This window comes from Odocoileus virginianus, chromosome 1, assembly GCF_023699985.2.
Source record: "Odocoileus virginianus isolate 20LAN1187 ecotype Illinois chromosome 1, Ovbor_1.2, whole genome shotgun sequence".
In the NCBI taxonomy this organism is placed as follows: Eukaryota; Metazoa; Chordata; class Mammalia; order Artiodactyla; family Cervidae; genus Odocoileus; species Odocoileus virginianus.
Window position 1 is genome coordinate 63,175,765 of NC_069674.1, and position 15,590 is coordinate 63,191,354.

General features: G+C 33.9%; 1 protein-coding gene across 13 annotated transcripts in view; it reads right to left on the reverse strand.

Moving 5' to 3' along the window:
* TFEC (transcription factor EC) overlaps nucleotides 1–15,590 on the reverse strand; it is a 224,327-nt gene that overhangs the window by 25,054 nt on the left and 183,683 nt on the right. For all 13 annotated transcript variants that reach the window (XM_070468644.1, XM_070468660.1, XM_070468637.1 and 10 more), the window contains 2 exons: nucleotides 3,202–3,316; nucleotides 778–834 (listed from right to left, as the gene is read on the reverse strand). In XM_070468644.1, coding sequence (XP_070324745.1) covers nucleotides 778–834; nucleotides 3,202–3,316 — 172 coding nt within the window. The remainder of the gene's footprint in view (nucleotides 1–777; nucleotides 835–3,201; nucleotides 3,317–15,590) is intronic.

Here is a 15,590-nt window from a genome sequence, read left to right on the forward strand (position 1 = left end):
CTTCTCAATCCTTATCTCCAGTCTATTTATCTGTAACTCTATTTCATTTTCAAGATTTTGAATCATCTTTACTTTCATTATACTGAATTCTTTTTCAGGTAGACTCCCTATCTCCTCCTCTTTGGTTTGGTTTGGTGGGCATTTATCATGCTCCTTTACCTGTTGAATATTTTTCTGCCTTTTCATTTTGTTTAGATTGCTGTGTTTGGGGTGGCCTTTCTTTATGCTAGAAGTTTGTGGTTCCTCTTTATTGTGGAGGTTGCTCCCTGTGGGTGAGGTTTAACTAGTGGCTTGTCAAGGTTTCGCAGTAAGGGAAGCTTGTGTTGATGTTCTGGGGGGTGGAGCTGGATCTCTTCTCTCTGGAGTGCAATGACATGTCCACTAGTGAATTTTGAGGTGTCTATGGGTTTGGTGTGACTTTTGGCTGAATGACGTACATTTTCTAAAGTCACTTTTATCTCTTTAAACTTTGGAGTCAATTGAGTTCAAATGTAACTCAGTGCACTCATCTCCCTCATTAGTATTCTTCTTCAGAGAGAGAAAAATGATCAAGAAGAGAACTTGAGACTTTTCACTTCATATAAATGTCTAGCATTTTTGAGAGTTTGCATTCTCTAAATTGCCCCCAAATAGCTCTACTAGTGAGCATGTACACTTAATTTTGGTCATCTGACTTCAAAATATATACGGGCAACAATAAAACACGACACATTTTACCTCCTTGCATTTCCTCTTGGATTGATTCATTTTGCTTAGAAAAAAGGAAAATATACTCACTGAGGTTGTGGTTGTCCTTTTTTTGTCTCTCCTTTGCCAAAGCTCGAGTATCTGTTTCTGACCAAAAGGAAAATAATGGAAACAGTACTTATTTCTACCTTACAATCCTTCCAGTCAACAAAATTCATAAATACAAGTGAAAATATAATATTACTTACTCCAGGTGGTACAACAAATTTTTTTTCAAATATTTAGAAATTTGAAACAACATATTAGTAAGCAGGCAGTGGCAAAATCTATGGGATTTAAATAGTAAAACCTGAATTTGTACTCTGGCCCTCCATTTAGTAGCTTTGGGGTCTGTTACCTAAGTTCTCATCTGTGAAGTTGGTATGATACTTACTAAATATCATTGTTATGATGAAAAGAAGTAGAGTATACAGTAAGTATTAACCTGCTTAATCATTTTTACTAGAATTGTTCTCAGAACTTTAAGATTATTCAAAATTATTTCAACCTAAATTTTCAAAGCCTACATTTTTTATAAATAATTATGATTTCTAAATTCAAAGAATTGAAACTAACTACATTTCTCATATTCCTATCAAACAAATCCATACTTTAAGTAACAGACACTTTATGTGCTATGTGGTTGTAAGCACTTGTGATAGTCAGACTCCAAACTGGCCCACCATGATTCTCATTCATGATAATCATACTTTTGATGGTTACCTTCCACACTGAATAAGATTGATCTGTGAAACTGATATAATATTGTGGAAATGATTAGTGTGGCTTTCAAGACTAGGTCATAAAAGACATTTTCAGCTTCCCCCTTGGGTGTTCCTAGAATCACTACTTGTCATATCATGAGGACACTTGAGCAGCCCTGTGGAGAGTTCTACATGGTAAAGAACCAAGCAGCACTGACTAGGAAGATGTGTGAGTGAACCATCTTGGGAGTGCATCCTCCAGCCTGTCAAGTGGCAAATATCTGTATCTCTGGCCAACATCTTGACTGCAACCTTACTCAAGGCTCTGAGCTAGAAGCAATTTTATAAATCACCCCTGGATTTCTGAAATATAGAGATTGTATGAGATAATTAACATTTATTATTTCAACCTGTTAAGTTTGGGGTACTTTGTTATATAGCAATAGATAATTAATACAATGTTCTCTGAATTATTCTAGTTTTAAAATATAAATATATAAATATATTTATTAAATTTTGATTATTTGAGATTAAATTAATTAATTTTACTCTAAATAATTTGAATGCATAGATATTTTTGAGTCATTTGTTAGATTCCAAGAATAGAAACATTGCATTTATTAAAAATGCTGATATTAACTAAAGAAATATACTTAAAGATCAATGTTTGAGTGCTGAACTAAAAACATGTTATGGAAATTTCTATTAAATTTTATATTATTTTATGGAGAAACTAACACTAGACTTGTAAGTGAGGAGATCCTTATTTTGATCAAGTTTTGCTTCTAATCAGATGTATACCATTGGGAAATAACTCCTCTGACTATTTCCTCATCTACCTATTGAAGAAACTTGAAAGTGCCCCTGTAATTCCTTTAAGTTGTAACAATTTTGAAATTTATTATTGAAGACAGAGGGGTTTTTACACACTTGAGAAAGTTAAATGTGAATCATGAAATCTGTGAAACAAGTTGCAAAGAGGAAAGTCTATTTTTTCCTAATCTATTAATCTGTTATTTTGCAAACATGTTAATAAATTGAATATTTGCAATATCAAAACAAGCCTATATTAAGTGAAAGTTAGCTAAGTTAAGTTGTTCAGTCATATCCAACTCTTTGCGACCCCATGGACTGCAGTCTGCCAGGGTCCTCCATCCGTGGGATTTTCCAGGCAAGAATACTGAAGTGGGCTGCCATTTCCTTCTGCAGGGGATCTTCCCGAGCCAGGGATTGAACCTGAATCTCCCACACTGTGGGCAGACTCTTTACTGTCTGAACCACCAGGGAAGCCCACGGTGAAAGTGGAACTTAGCCAAACTGTCATAGACATACGACTAGAGGTTATGTGTGTCTATTTGTATGTGTCCAGTTCCTGAAATCACTGAGTTGAGCTGTAGGTTATACTAACTTGTTGCTTGGTTGTTATAAAGGAAAAAAAGGTGGATTTACTCTTGAAATGTTTCCCATTTTAACTACAGGAAGCCTCTTACTTGCGAATGAGTTCCTTTCCAAGCATGCACTCAAAAGTCCAATTTGTTTTTAAGTCCAACAAAATTAGCCTAGGTACCCAACTAACACAATCAGCCATGACTGAACATGCAAACACACGTTCACATCTTTGATATTTTGCAATTTGAAGGTTCATATGTAGAAGACTTACTATAACTATTTTGATACTATTTCAAAAATTGTCTTTAGATTGGAATTATATGTAACTCATGTCTTACAGAGTTGATTTTTTTCTTAAAGAAAACTATAAAAGCAACATTACCTGTAATTTCTCTTTTCATTGGAAGACTACTTGGACAAGAAGCACTTGTAAGGCCCATATTAACTGGTGAAATTTCCTGCTCACCACTGTACACATCCAAAATACTTCCAGATACCTTTAAATGAAAAAGGTAGAAAAGATCAATCAAATCTTTGGTGAATATTGATATATTTAATTGTATTATCCAAAATTGACCAATTGTTAATAGTAACTTGCAATATATAGCATTTTATTTTAAACAAAAATGAATATGCATTAACTTTATAAAGTCTTTGGGGAATGCTTGTGGATAAGATATGTTGAAAAAAGCTATTTGTACTTAAGAAAAAGGAGAAATTAGTTCACTCATGAAGAAAAATTTTTATTAATATTTACAAAGTTATGGGAATTTGATCCAGCAGATTACCTGGTTATAAATGAATAAGATTAAAAATATCACTTTAGACAAAAATCAATATACATATTAGTAAAGCTTGAAAATTCATTACATATCATAAATTAGGCATAATAGTTGAATATTTTGGAAACCTTCTTAATACCATCAGTGCTACCAGCAATTCACAGTCAAGAGGTTTTTTATACTGTTAATTAAGTGAGAAACTTTCTTTCCTTCCTGGAAGGCATACTTTTTCTCATTGTACACTTAATGTTCTAGATTATTATAAATATCCAGCTGGTAACCAAAAGTAGTCTAAAACTGCTTTGCCTCAAGTGGATATAGGGTATATCTAATTATAGCAACACTGCAATTCTCAAAGTGCTCCTCGGGAGCAATTTTTCAGAAAGCTAAGATGCTTTATACACAATTCAAAATTGTACCAATTTGTTATTGAAAATGTGCTTATTGATTGATCTCCTAAGAAAATTAAATTTAAGTAATATTCGTAACTCAAGTTAATATTTATTATTCCAGAACAACCTACATTTAAAATGCAAGATTTGAACATTTTAAATATTTCCATTCTAATTATCTTTATTTCATTTCTGGGAAGTCAATCAAGAGCCGAATAAGCAGTACCTGTTTTCTTTCCTTTAAGAAGTTATCAAACAAAGCTATATTCAGATTATTATGGAGACTCTAACTCCTTATTCCCATTTTTTGTAGAACTCCAAGCTGAAGGAACTTTTTTTAATACTAATAAAATCAGACTGAAAATAATTGTGAAGAAAGGACACATGAAGACCAAAATTAGTTTCTGAAATAATAATCTATTAAATTATGTGATTAATATTGTATATTTCTGAGGGAAAAGTACTTGGAAAATACAGTGGAAATCAGGCTAATACACAAGTGTATATGCATATCAACAAGAACATTAAAGATTGCATATGGTATTATGATGCATGTTTTCATATATTGGTTCTTTTCATTATTTACTCTGTCAGGACTCCTCATCTTTATTTTATATAAATTCATTGATTATATAACAATGAAGGACAGGGAACTCTGGCATGCTGCAGTCCATGGGGTCACAAACAGTTGGATATGACTGAGCAACTGAACAACAACATCATTTTAAAATGTGTTTTTTTGCATCCTGGATATTAGAAGTGAGCTACTGAGATATTTATTCCCTCTCAATTTCCTTATCTGAAAAATAGGGACAAGAAAACCTATCAAATTGGATAAATGATGAGTGTAAGTATCAGAGTGATACAATTAGAAACAAATTCTAAAAGCACACATTTCCCTAACATGTGAGTCATTTAGCTATATATGTAGAATTTTAAAGCTTCCAGGTCTTTTTTGAAAACCCTGTTGGTTATAAGTGGAGGCATCACCAACCTGAATTGTACATTTGCACTCTGACTTTGAGAAACATAATGACATGCTGAACTAAAAGACAGGGAGTGAGGGAGGAAGAAGGGGGAAAGAACTACGAAAAGGGCATTTTCCTCTAAAGAGCTTGAAATCAGATAGATTCAATGCAGCAGTAGCAGACAGTAGAAATGTTTAAGAGGAGCCATATTACATTTGCACTGCAACAATAAAGTGATAGGTTCCCAGCTAAAACATTTCACTGGGTTAATATTACTTGGTCTGACCATACCCAACGCATTTTTCTGTAGAAGTGGGCTGGAGTTCTGATAATGAATTCAATCCTGCTTAACTATGGGTCTATCACATCTTCTCCCGACCTTCTGTTGTTCTTCAGTTGCTCCAGTAGTGTCTGACCTGCAACGCTGTGAACTGCAGCATGCCAGGCTTTTCTGCCCTTCACCATGTCCCGGAGTTGATCAGACTCATGTTCATTGAGTCGGTGATGCCATCCAAACATCTCATCTTCTGTCATCCCCTTCTCCTCATGCCTTCTATCTTTCCCAGCATCAGGATATTTTCCAGTGAGTCACCTCTTTGAATCAGGTGGCCAAAGCGTTGGAGCTTCAGCTTGAGCATCAGTCCTTCCAATAAACATTCAGGACTGATCTCCTTTAGGATGGACTGGTTTGATCTCCTTGCCGTCCAAGGGATCTTGAGAGTCTTCTCCAGCACCACAGTTCAAAGCATAGTTCTTTGGTGCTCAGCCTTCTTCATGGTCCAACTCTCACATCAACACACAACTACTGGAAAAACCTAGCTTTGACTAGATGGACCTTAGCTGGCAAAGTAATGTTTCTGCTTTTTAATACGCTGTCTAGGTTGGTCATATCTTTCCTTCCAAGAAGCAAGTGTCTTCTAACTTCATGGCTACAGTCACAATCTGCAGTGATTTTACAGCCCAAGAAAATAAAGTCTCTCACCATTTCCATTGTTTCTACATTTGCCATGAAAAGATGAGACTGGATGCCATGATCTTAGTTTTTTGAATGTTGAGTTTTAAGCCAAATTTTTCACTCTCCTCTTTCACTTTCATCAAGAGGCTCTTAGCTCCTCTTCACTTTCTGCCATAAAGGTGGTGTCATCTGCATATATGAGGTTATTGATATTTCTCCCTGCAATCTTGATTCCAGCTTGTGTTTCATCCAGCCTGGCATTTTGCATAATGTACTCTGCATATAAGTCAAATAAGCCAAGTGGCAGTATACAGTCTTGATGTATTCCTTTCCCAATTTTGAACCAGTCCGTTGTTCCATTTCCATTTCTAACTGCTTCTTCTTAACCTGCATATAGTTTTCTCAGGAAGCAGATAAGGTGATCTGGTATTCCCATCTCCTTAAGAATTTTCCACAGTTTGTTGTGATCCACACAGTCAAAAGCTTTAGTGTAGTCAATGAAACAGAAGTAGATGTTTTTCTGGAATTTTCTTGTTTTTTCTATGACCCAGTTGATGTTGGCAATTTGATCTCTCATTCCTCTGCCTTTTTGAAAACCAGCTTGAACATTTGGAAGTTCTCAGTTCACTTACTGTTGAAAGGCTAGCTTGGAGAATTTTGAGTATTACTTTGCTAGTGTGTGAAATGAGTGCAATTGTGCTGTAGTTTGAACATTCTTTGACATTGTTCTTCTTTGGGACTGAAAAGAAAACTGGCCTTTTCCAGTCCTGTGGCCACTGCTGAATTTTCCCAATTTGTTGGTATATTGAGTGCCACACTTTCATAGCATCATCTTTTAGGATTTGAAATAGCTCAGCTGGAATTCCATCACCTCACTAGCTTTGTTCATAATGATGCTTCTTAAGGTCCACTTGACTTCCCACTCCAGGATGTCTGGCTCTAGGTGAGTGATCACACCATCATGGTTATCTAGATCATTAGTATCTCTTTTGCATAGTTCTGTGTATTCTTGCTGCTGCTGCTGCTAAGTCACTTCAGTCGTGTCCAACTCTGTGTGACCCCACAGACGGCAGCCCATTAGGCACCCCTGTCCCTGGGATTCTCCAGGCAAGAACACTGGAGTGGGTTGCCGTTTCCTTCTCCAATGCATGAAAGTGAAAAGTGACAGTGAATTTGCCCAGTCGTGTCCGACTCCCAGCGACCCCATGGACCTCAGCCTACCAGGCTCCTCTGTCCACGGGATTTTCCAGGCAAGAGTACTCCTGGAGTGGGTTGCCATTGCCCTCTCCGGTATTCTTGCTGCCTCTTCTTAACATCTTCTGCTTCATCTGTCCTTCTGCTTCCTGACATCTTCTGTTAGGTCCATACCATTTCTGTCCTTTATTGTGCCAATCTTGGCATGAAATGTTCCCTTGATATCTCTAATTTTTTGAAGAGATCTCTAGTCTTTCCCATTCTATTGTTTTCCTCTATTTCTTTCATTGATCACTGAGGAAGCCTTTCTTATCTCTCCTTGCTACTCTTTGGAACTCTGCATTCAGATGGGTGTATCTTTCTTTTTCTCCTTTGCCTTTCACTTGTCTTCTTTTCCCAGCTACTTGTAAATCCTTCTCAGACAACCATTTTGCCATTTTGCAGTTTTGTTTTTTTTTCCCCTTGGGGATGGTTTTGATCACTGTCTCCTATACTATGTTACAAATCTCTGTCCATAGTTCTTCAGGCACTCTGTTCTATCAGATGTAATCCCCTGAATCTATTGGTCACTTCCACTGTATAATTGTAAGGGATTTGATTTAGGTCATACCTGAATGGCTTAGTGGTCTTCCCTACTTTCTTCAATTTCACTCTGAATTTTGCAATAAGGAGTTCATGATTTGAGCCACAGTCAGCTCCCAGTTTGTTTTTACTGACTGTATAGAGCTTCTCTATCTTCCACTGCAAAGAATATAGTCAATCTACTTTCGGTACTGACCATCTGGTGATGTCCATGTGTAGAGTCACCTCATGTGTTGTTGAAAGAGGGTGTTTGTTATGACCTTGGTTATTGTCTAATTTATGCCCTGAAGCATAATGATTAATATCCTATTTAATTTTATGTTGTATGTACCATCTATTTCATGTAAATGGCTAATAACTTTTTAAATATCATTAGACAATTGGTTTCAATGTCAAAATATGTAATATATTTCACATAATCTAAAGAGCCTTTTCTCCATTAAAAGATATGAATAAAATATTAGGGAAAATTTAAAGATTACATACATATCAGAAAAGGCTTACAAACCAAAGTTATAATCTACTTCAGTATTAAAGTCTAAGTCTAGGCTTTATCTTACAGACTAGTAGGCAACTGGATAGATATTTTATGAAGAAATATTTATTATTCTGGTTAAAAATCATTACTTTTTTCAGAAAAGCAAAATCATTGACATAGCAATAGGGAAATATAATTATTAGAAACAAACTCACAAATTTTAAAAACACCTAGTAAAGAATTTATTATAAAATATTTCAGCAAGGTAGAACATATCTTGTCTTGTCTTAAGACAATTCTTTCTTGTAGAAAAAAGTGAACGCTTGATCTAAGAAATTGTTTTGAAGTGAGAAGTGACCAATGTTTTGAAGTGAGAAGTGACCAACAGTGATTCCTGGTGTCCAAAATTCTCTACCCTAGATTTTTCATATCTCTCATATAGAGACCGAAATGGACTGGGAACTGGTATTCCCATATAAACAATACCTTTCACAGTAGCCAATATTCCCTAAAGAAAATGAGCTTACAGGTCAAAATATCAAAGCATTCAAGAAAAATGATTATTTTAAAAGTTCAGCAACATTTAATGTTAGAAATAACATCAAATTCAAAAATTTTAGAAATTTTTAAAAAAGATTACATGAAACCAAGTTTTAAAAATTGATCTAATATACACTGTAAAGAAATAAAGAATGATGTTTGCACTAATTTATAATCTAAAATGGAACTTCCCTGGTGGTTTTGTGGTAAAGCATCTGCCTCCTAATTCAGGAGATATGGGTTTGATCCCCAGATTGGGAAGATTCCCTGGAGAAGAAAATGGCAACCCACTCCAGTACTCTTGCCTAGGCAATCCCATGGACAGAGAAACCTGGTGGGCCACAGTCCATGGGGTCACAAAAGTGTTAAACACTACTGAGTGACTAAACAACAACAATAATAATCTAAAATAAGAACAAGTAAATATAAAAATGGCCAAAGTGATCATGAAGAAATAGGAGAGATGAAAATATAATACCTGAAAAAAGAAGAAAATCATAAAATGGAAAAATAGCATAATACATAAACTGAGAAAGAAATAAAGGAATTAGTAAATTATAAAAAACAAATTAATCTCTCAGGAGGATGAGGGACCAAGAAACCAAGCATATAAAAGAAAATCTAATTAGTATGAAGGACAGAATTATTAGAACTAAAATATAGATAGGTATTAGGAGAGTCAGGGAGAGAAAAAAATTAAAAAAATAAAAATAAAAATTGGAAGGAAGAAAATACTTTAAGAAAGAATAGGGATGCATCCCAGAATTAACACTAAATCAAAGATGAAATTCTTGTCTTTAATCTCATCTTATTTTGTTGTTTTATTTTGACTTAAAAATCAAAGGGCCTATGGAATATCAAAGAAGAAAAACCTACACCCTGATGCATTACAATTAAACTTAAGAATGTACAATGACAAAGTAAAATGTAGAAGCATAATAGTAAGAAGAGATTATGTTCAAAGGAAGAAGAATCTTATAAACATAAACATTTTCATAGCAAAACGAATGAGAAAAGAAACTGAATGAAAAGATCTTAAAAACTGGAGCCTATTATACAGAGTGAAGTAAGCCAGAAAGATAAAGAACATTACAGCATACTAACACATATATATGGAATTTAGAAAGATGGTAATGATAACCCTATATGCAAAACAGAAGAAGAGACACAGATGTACAGAACAGACTTTTGGACTCTGTGGGAGAAGGCGAGGGTGGGATGTTTCGAAAGAGCAGCATGTATATTATCTATAGTGAAACAGATCACCAGCCCTGGTGGGATGCATGAGACAAGTGCTCAGGCCTGGTGCACTGGGAAGACCCAGAGGAATCAGGTGGAGAGGGAGGTGGGAGGGGGGATCAGGATGGGGAATACATGTAACTCCATGGCTGATTCATGTCAATGTATGACAAAACCCACTGAAATGTTGTGAAGTAATTAGCCTCCAACTAATAAAAATAAATGAAAAAAAAACCACAGTTTTCTATCTAGCCCAATATAATCTACATGTTAGGCCATGATAAAAAATATTCTGAAAATTATAAAATGGTTAAGAATGTTTACCCACAAATTCCAACACTGAAGATAGTTTGGGATGAAGTAAATATGATATAAACAAATAAAACATGTTATAAACAGAATATTAAGTATCTTGGTAAAGTGGCTGTAGTCTAAAGGAGAATAGGGGAATCAAGATAAAAAATAAAATAAACTATATAACCACTGACCTGCCTCTTGTGAAACCTGTATGCAGGTCAGGAAGCAACAGTTAGAATTGGACATGGAACAACAGACTGGTTCCAAATAGGGAAAGGCTGTATATTGTCACCCTGCTTATTTGACTTATATGCAGAGTACATCATGAGAAATTCTGGGCTAGAAGCACAAACTGGAATCAAGATTGCTGGGAGACATACCAATAACCTCAGAAATGCAGATGACACTACCCTTATGGCAGAAAGTGAAAAAGAACTAAAGAGTCTCTTGATGAAAGTGAAAGAGGAGTGAAAAAGTTGGCTTAAAGCTCAACATTCAGAAAAGTAAGATCGTGGCATTTGGTCCCATCACTTCATGGCAAATAGATGGGAAAACAATGGAAACAGTGACAGACTTTACTTTTGGGGGCTCCAAAATCACTGCAGATGGTGACTGCAGCCATCAAATTAAAAGACCTTTGCTCCTTGGAAGAAAAGTTATGACCAACCTAGACAGCATATTAAAAAGCAGAGACATTACCAACAAAGGTCCGTCTAGTCAAAGCTATGGTTTTCCCAGTAGTCATGTATGGATGTGAGAGTTGGACTATAAAGAAAGCTGAGTGCCAAAGAATTGATGTTTTTGAACTGTGTTGTTGTAGAACTCTTGGACTGTAAAGAGATCCAACCAGTCCATCCTAAAAGAAATCAATCCTGAATATTCATTGGAAGGACTGATGCTGAAGCCAAAACTCCAATACTTTGGCCACCTGATGTGAAGAACTGACTCATTAGAAAAGACCCTGATGCTGGGAAAGATTGAAGGCAGGAGAAGGGGATGACAGAGAACGAGATGGTTGGATGGCCTCACCGAGTTGATGGACATGAGTTTGAGTAAACTCAGGGATTTGGCAATGGACAGGGAGGCCGGGCATGTTGCAGTCCATGGGGTTGCAAAGAGTTGGACATGACTGAGTGACTGAACTGAACTGATATAACCATATAACTCCATATTAAATCTAGATAATATCAGTATGATAGGGTTGGAGTAGTAAGGAACTGAGTGAATGTAAAAGTGGTAAAAAGGAAAAAAGTACTAAAGAAAAACATATTAAAATATGTGACACACATAATAAAATAAAATGAGAAAAACAGGTGAAAAATATCAACAGTGATGATAAATGTAAATAGGTCAAATTCCTCAGCTAAAAGTTTGACAGTTCAGTTAAAAAGATAGTGTTTAGATTTATGTAATTTACAAGAAACACAGTTGCAAGGACAAAGAACACACAAGATTGAAATTTAAAAGATGGGAAAAGATATGCCCAGCAAATTATGACCATAGGAAGCTGATGCAGCTACATTCATATCAGATAGACTAAAATTAGAAAAATTATTAGGGGTAGAGATAGTCACTATCTAAAAATAAAGAATTTAATTCTCCAAAAAGGCACAGCAATTATAAGCAGATGTGTACCTAATAAAACAGGGAAGACTGTAACATTTTCAGGAAACATACCATCTGAATTTTGTACAAATATTTCCAGACAATAGAGACAATAGGGAAACATAGTATTGGAAGCAAATATGAAGCAGAATGTTTGAACTACAAGGAGAAATAAATAAATCCATCAAAATAGTGAGAGATTTCAATTTATTTCTTCTTGTTTTCGAAAGGTCAAGTAGACAAAAATAATTAGTAATGTTCTAGTTTTGAACAATAAAAGTGAAATCTTGTCCTAGTAGACATGTATATAGTTCTGTATCTAAAAATTACAGAATATACAATATTTTCCAAGTACATACAGAACATATATAAATATTGATCATATACTTATCACCAAAAACAAAAAATGAAAAACTTCAAAAATGTTACTGAGTCCTTGATTACCTTAATATTTAAAAATATTTAAATGATTCAAGAGTAAAGACAAAATCACACTGGAATTCAAAAATAAATGAAAGATATTGAAAACACATGTAAGGAAAATTTAGAATATGGCAAAGTAATGTTTTGAAGGAAATTTATACCCTTAAATATGAGGGAAAAATAGATAAAATTTTGAAATTTGATAGACTAAGTCTGTTTCTCAAGAAGTCAGAAAAATTGCCAAAAAACCCCAAAGCAAGTAAAACAGATAGTAATATAAGATCATAAGTCAGTGAAAAACAAAACAATGCAAAAGAAAAATTTTGTTTTGTTTTTTCAGTTAGCAAACTTGACAGGCCTCTTGTAAGACTAACTAAAGGAATAAAGACTAAACAAATGATATTTTAAATCAAAGAGGGATATAACCATAGTATAACTTAGATCTATGTGTTTTCCTCAAGGAACAGGAACAAACAAGACTGGGATACCTGCTTTCACCACTTCTTTTTAACATAGTATTGGAAGTCCTAGCCAGAATAATTAGTCAAAGAAAAGAAAGTCATTCAAACTGAAAAGGTATAAGTAAAAATATCTTTGTTCACAGATGACATGATCTTACATTTAGAAAATCATGAGATTCATAAACACACATACACACACAACAGTATGAAAGCTAATACGTAAATTCAGCAAAGTGGCAGAATAAAAAATCAACATGCAAAATTATGTTGCATCTTTACACACTAACAATGAACAATCTGGAAGGATATTAAGAAATCAATTTCATGTATAATAACATCAAAAAGAATAAAATACTTGGAAATAAATTTAACCAAGGAGGAAAAGACTTAGATATCAAAAACTAAAAAATGCATTGCTTAAAGAAATTAAAGAAGATATAAATAAATGGAAAGATATCCCATGTTTTTTGATGGGAAGACTTAGTATGAGGGCAGTACTATCCAGAGCAATCAACAGATGCCTCAAATCCACATTAAAATCTTAACAGTGGTTTTTGCAGAAATATAAAAACCCACACTAAAATTCATATGAAGTCTAATGGGATCCTGAATACTAAAAATTACTTTGAAAAGAACAAAGTTGGAGGGATTAAATTTCCATATTTAAAACTTATTGCAAAACAATTGTAACCAAAACAGTGTGGCACTGATGTAAAGACAGACATATAGAGAGTGGGATAGAGAGTCCGTAAATTATTACTCAAATATATGGTCAAATGATTTTTGGTAAGGGTACCAAGGCTTTTCAATGGGGAAAGGATAAATTCTTCAACAAATAATCTTGAGAAAACTAGAGAGCCATATGCAGAAGGAAGTTGGACTCTTACACCATGAACAAAATTTACTCAAAATGGATCAACAACTTAAACATATGAGTTAAGGCTATAATATTCCTAGAAGAAAAGATAAGGAAAATCTTCATTAAAAAATTGGGTTTGGTGATGATTTTTTAGGTATAATATCAAAATCACAGGCAACAGCAACAACCAAAACAGATAAACTGGATTTCATAAAATTTAAAACTTTTGTACATTAAAGGACACTACCAAGAGAGTGAAGGGACAACCCACAAAATGGGAGAGATTATTTACAGATCATTTATCTGTTAAGAGATTAATATCTAGCTACAAAAAATAAACTCCAATGACTCACATAAACAGCAACAAAAACATTCCAATTTTTAAAATTAGCAAAGAACTTAAATAGACATTTCTCAAAAAAAGACTTCTAAATGGTCAAAAAGAACACTGAAATATACTCAACATCGTTAGTCATTAGGGAAATATAAATCAAACCCACGTTTTACCACTTCACCCTCATTAAGATGATTGTTATGAAAAGAAAGGAAAGCAAGTTTTGGTGAGGATGCAGAGAAACTGTTACCCTGTGCCTTGCTGCTGACAATGTGAAATGGTGCAGCCACTGTGGAAAATAGTATGACAGCTCTTCAAAAGTTAAACATAAATTAGCTTATTATCAGCAATTTCTCACCTCTAAGTATATACCAGTAACAGCCGAAAGTAGATTCTCAAACAGGTACTTGCACACAAATGGTTATAGAAGCATTAAATAGCCAAAGGGTAGTAACAACCCTAATGCCCATCAATAGATGAATGAATAATGGATAAATGGAATGTGGATAATGGACAACTGAAATATACCATACATATTGTGGTATATTACTTAGCCATAAAAGGGAATGAAGTACTAATACATGTTATGATATTTATGAATCTTGAAAACATTATGCTAAGTAAAATAAGCTGATAGAAAAGGACAAATATATGATTCCATTTACATGAAATACCTAGAATAGTCAAATTATACAGATAGAAAGGAGAATAAAGGTTATTAAAGTCTGGAGATAAGGAAAATGAGGAGTTATTATTTAATTGGTGACATTTTTTAATGTTTTCTGTTTGTAAGAATGAAAAATCTCTGTAGGTGAATAGTGATAATGATTGCACAACATTGTGAATCTATGTTATGCCACTGAATTATACACTTTAAAAGGTTTAGGATGGCAAATTTTATGTTATACATATTTTACCATAATAAAAAAGATAAGAGATATTACCTACAATAATTTTCTAATAACTGAATGCTTAGGTGAAATACATAAATTTCTAGAAAAACATTATTTAGTAGAACTGACTACATAATAATTAATAGCTTGAATAGTCTTATGATTACTGAAGAAATAAAAAAATACTTTAAACATATTACACAAGAAAATATCTGGATTAGACAGTTTTATGTGCAAGACTCACACTTTCAGGAAACATACCATCTCAAATTCGTACAAACATTTCTAGACAATAGAGACAGAGGGAATATGTTCCAATTCATTGAGACTGAAACCATATGAAAACATTATAAGAAAAAATATTACAGACCCATTTTATTCATGACTATAAATCTTAAGTAAAATATTACTTATTTAAATTCAAGAGAATATAAACTAGGTAACTTGCCATAATCAAATTGGGTTTCCCATAAATATATTTTATGATGTTAAAAGAGAACCATATGATCATCTCAATAGATTTAAAAAACTATCTGATAAAATTCAATCCCATTTATTAAAAATTATTAGTTTGTGAGAAGGCAACAACTTTCAATAATAGAAAAGTATTGCTTTGCCTGTTTAAAATCAATGCTTCCCTATGAGAATTGTTCATATATCCATTTACTCTCATCAGGTCAAATACAATAAAGGACAACATAAATGATCTGACCTAAATTCCACATGTTTTTTTCTGTTTGGCTTCTTCCCTCTCCATATATTAGATCCA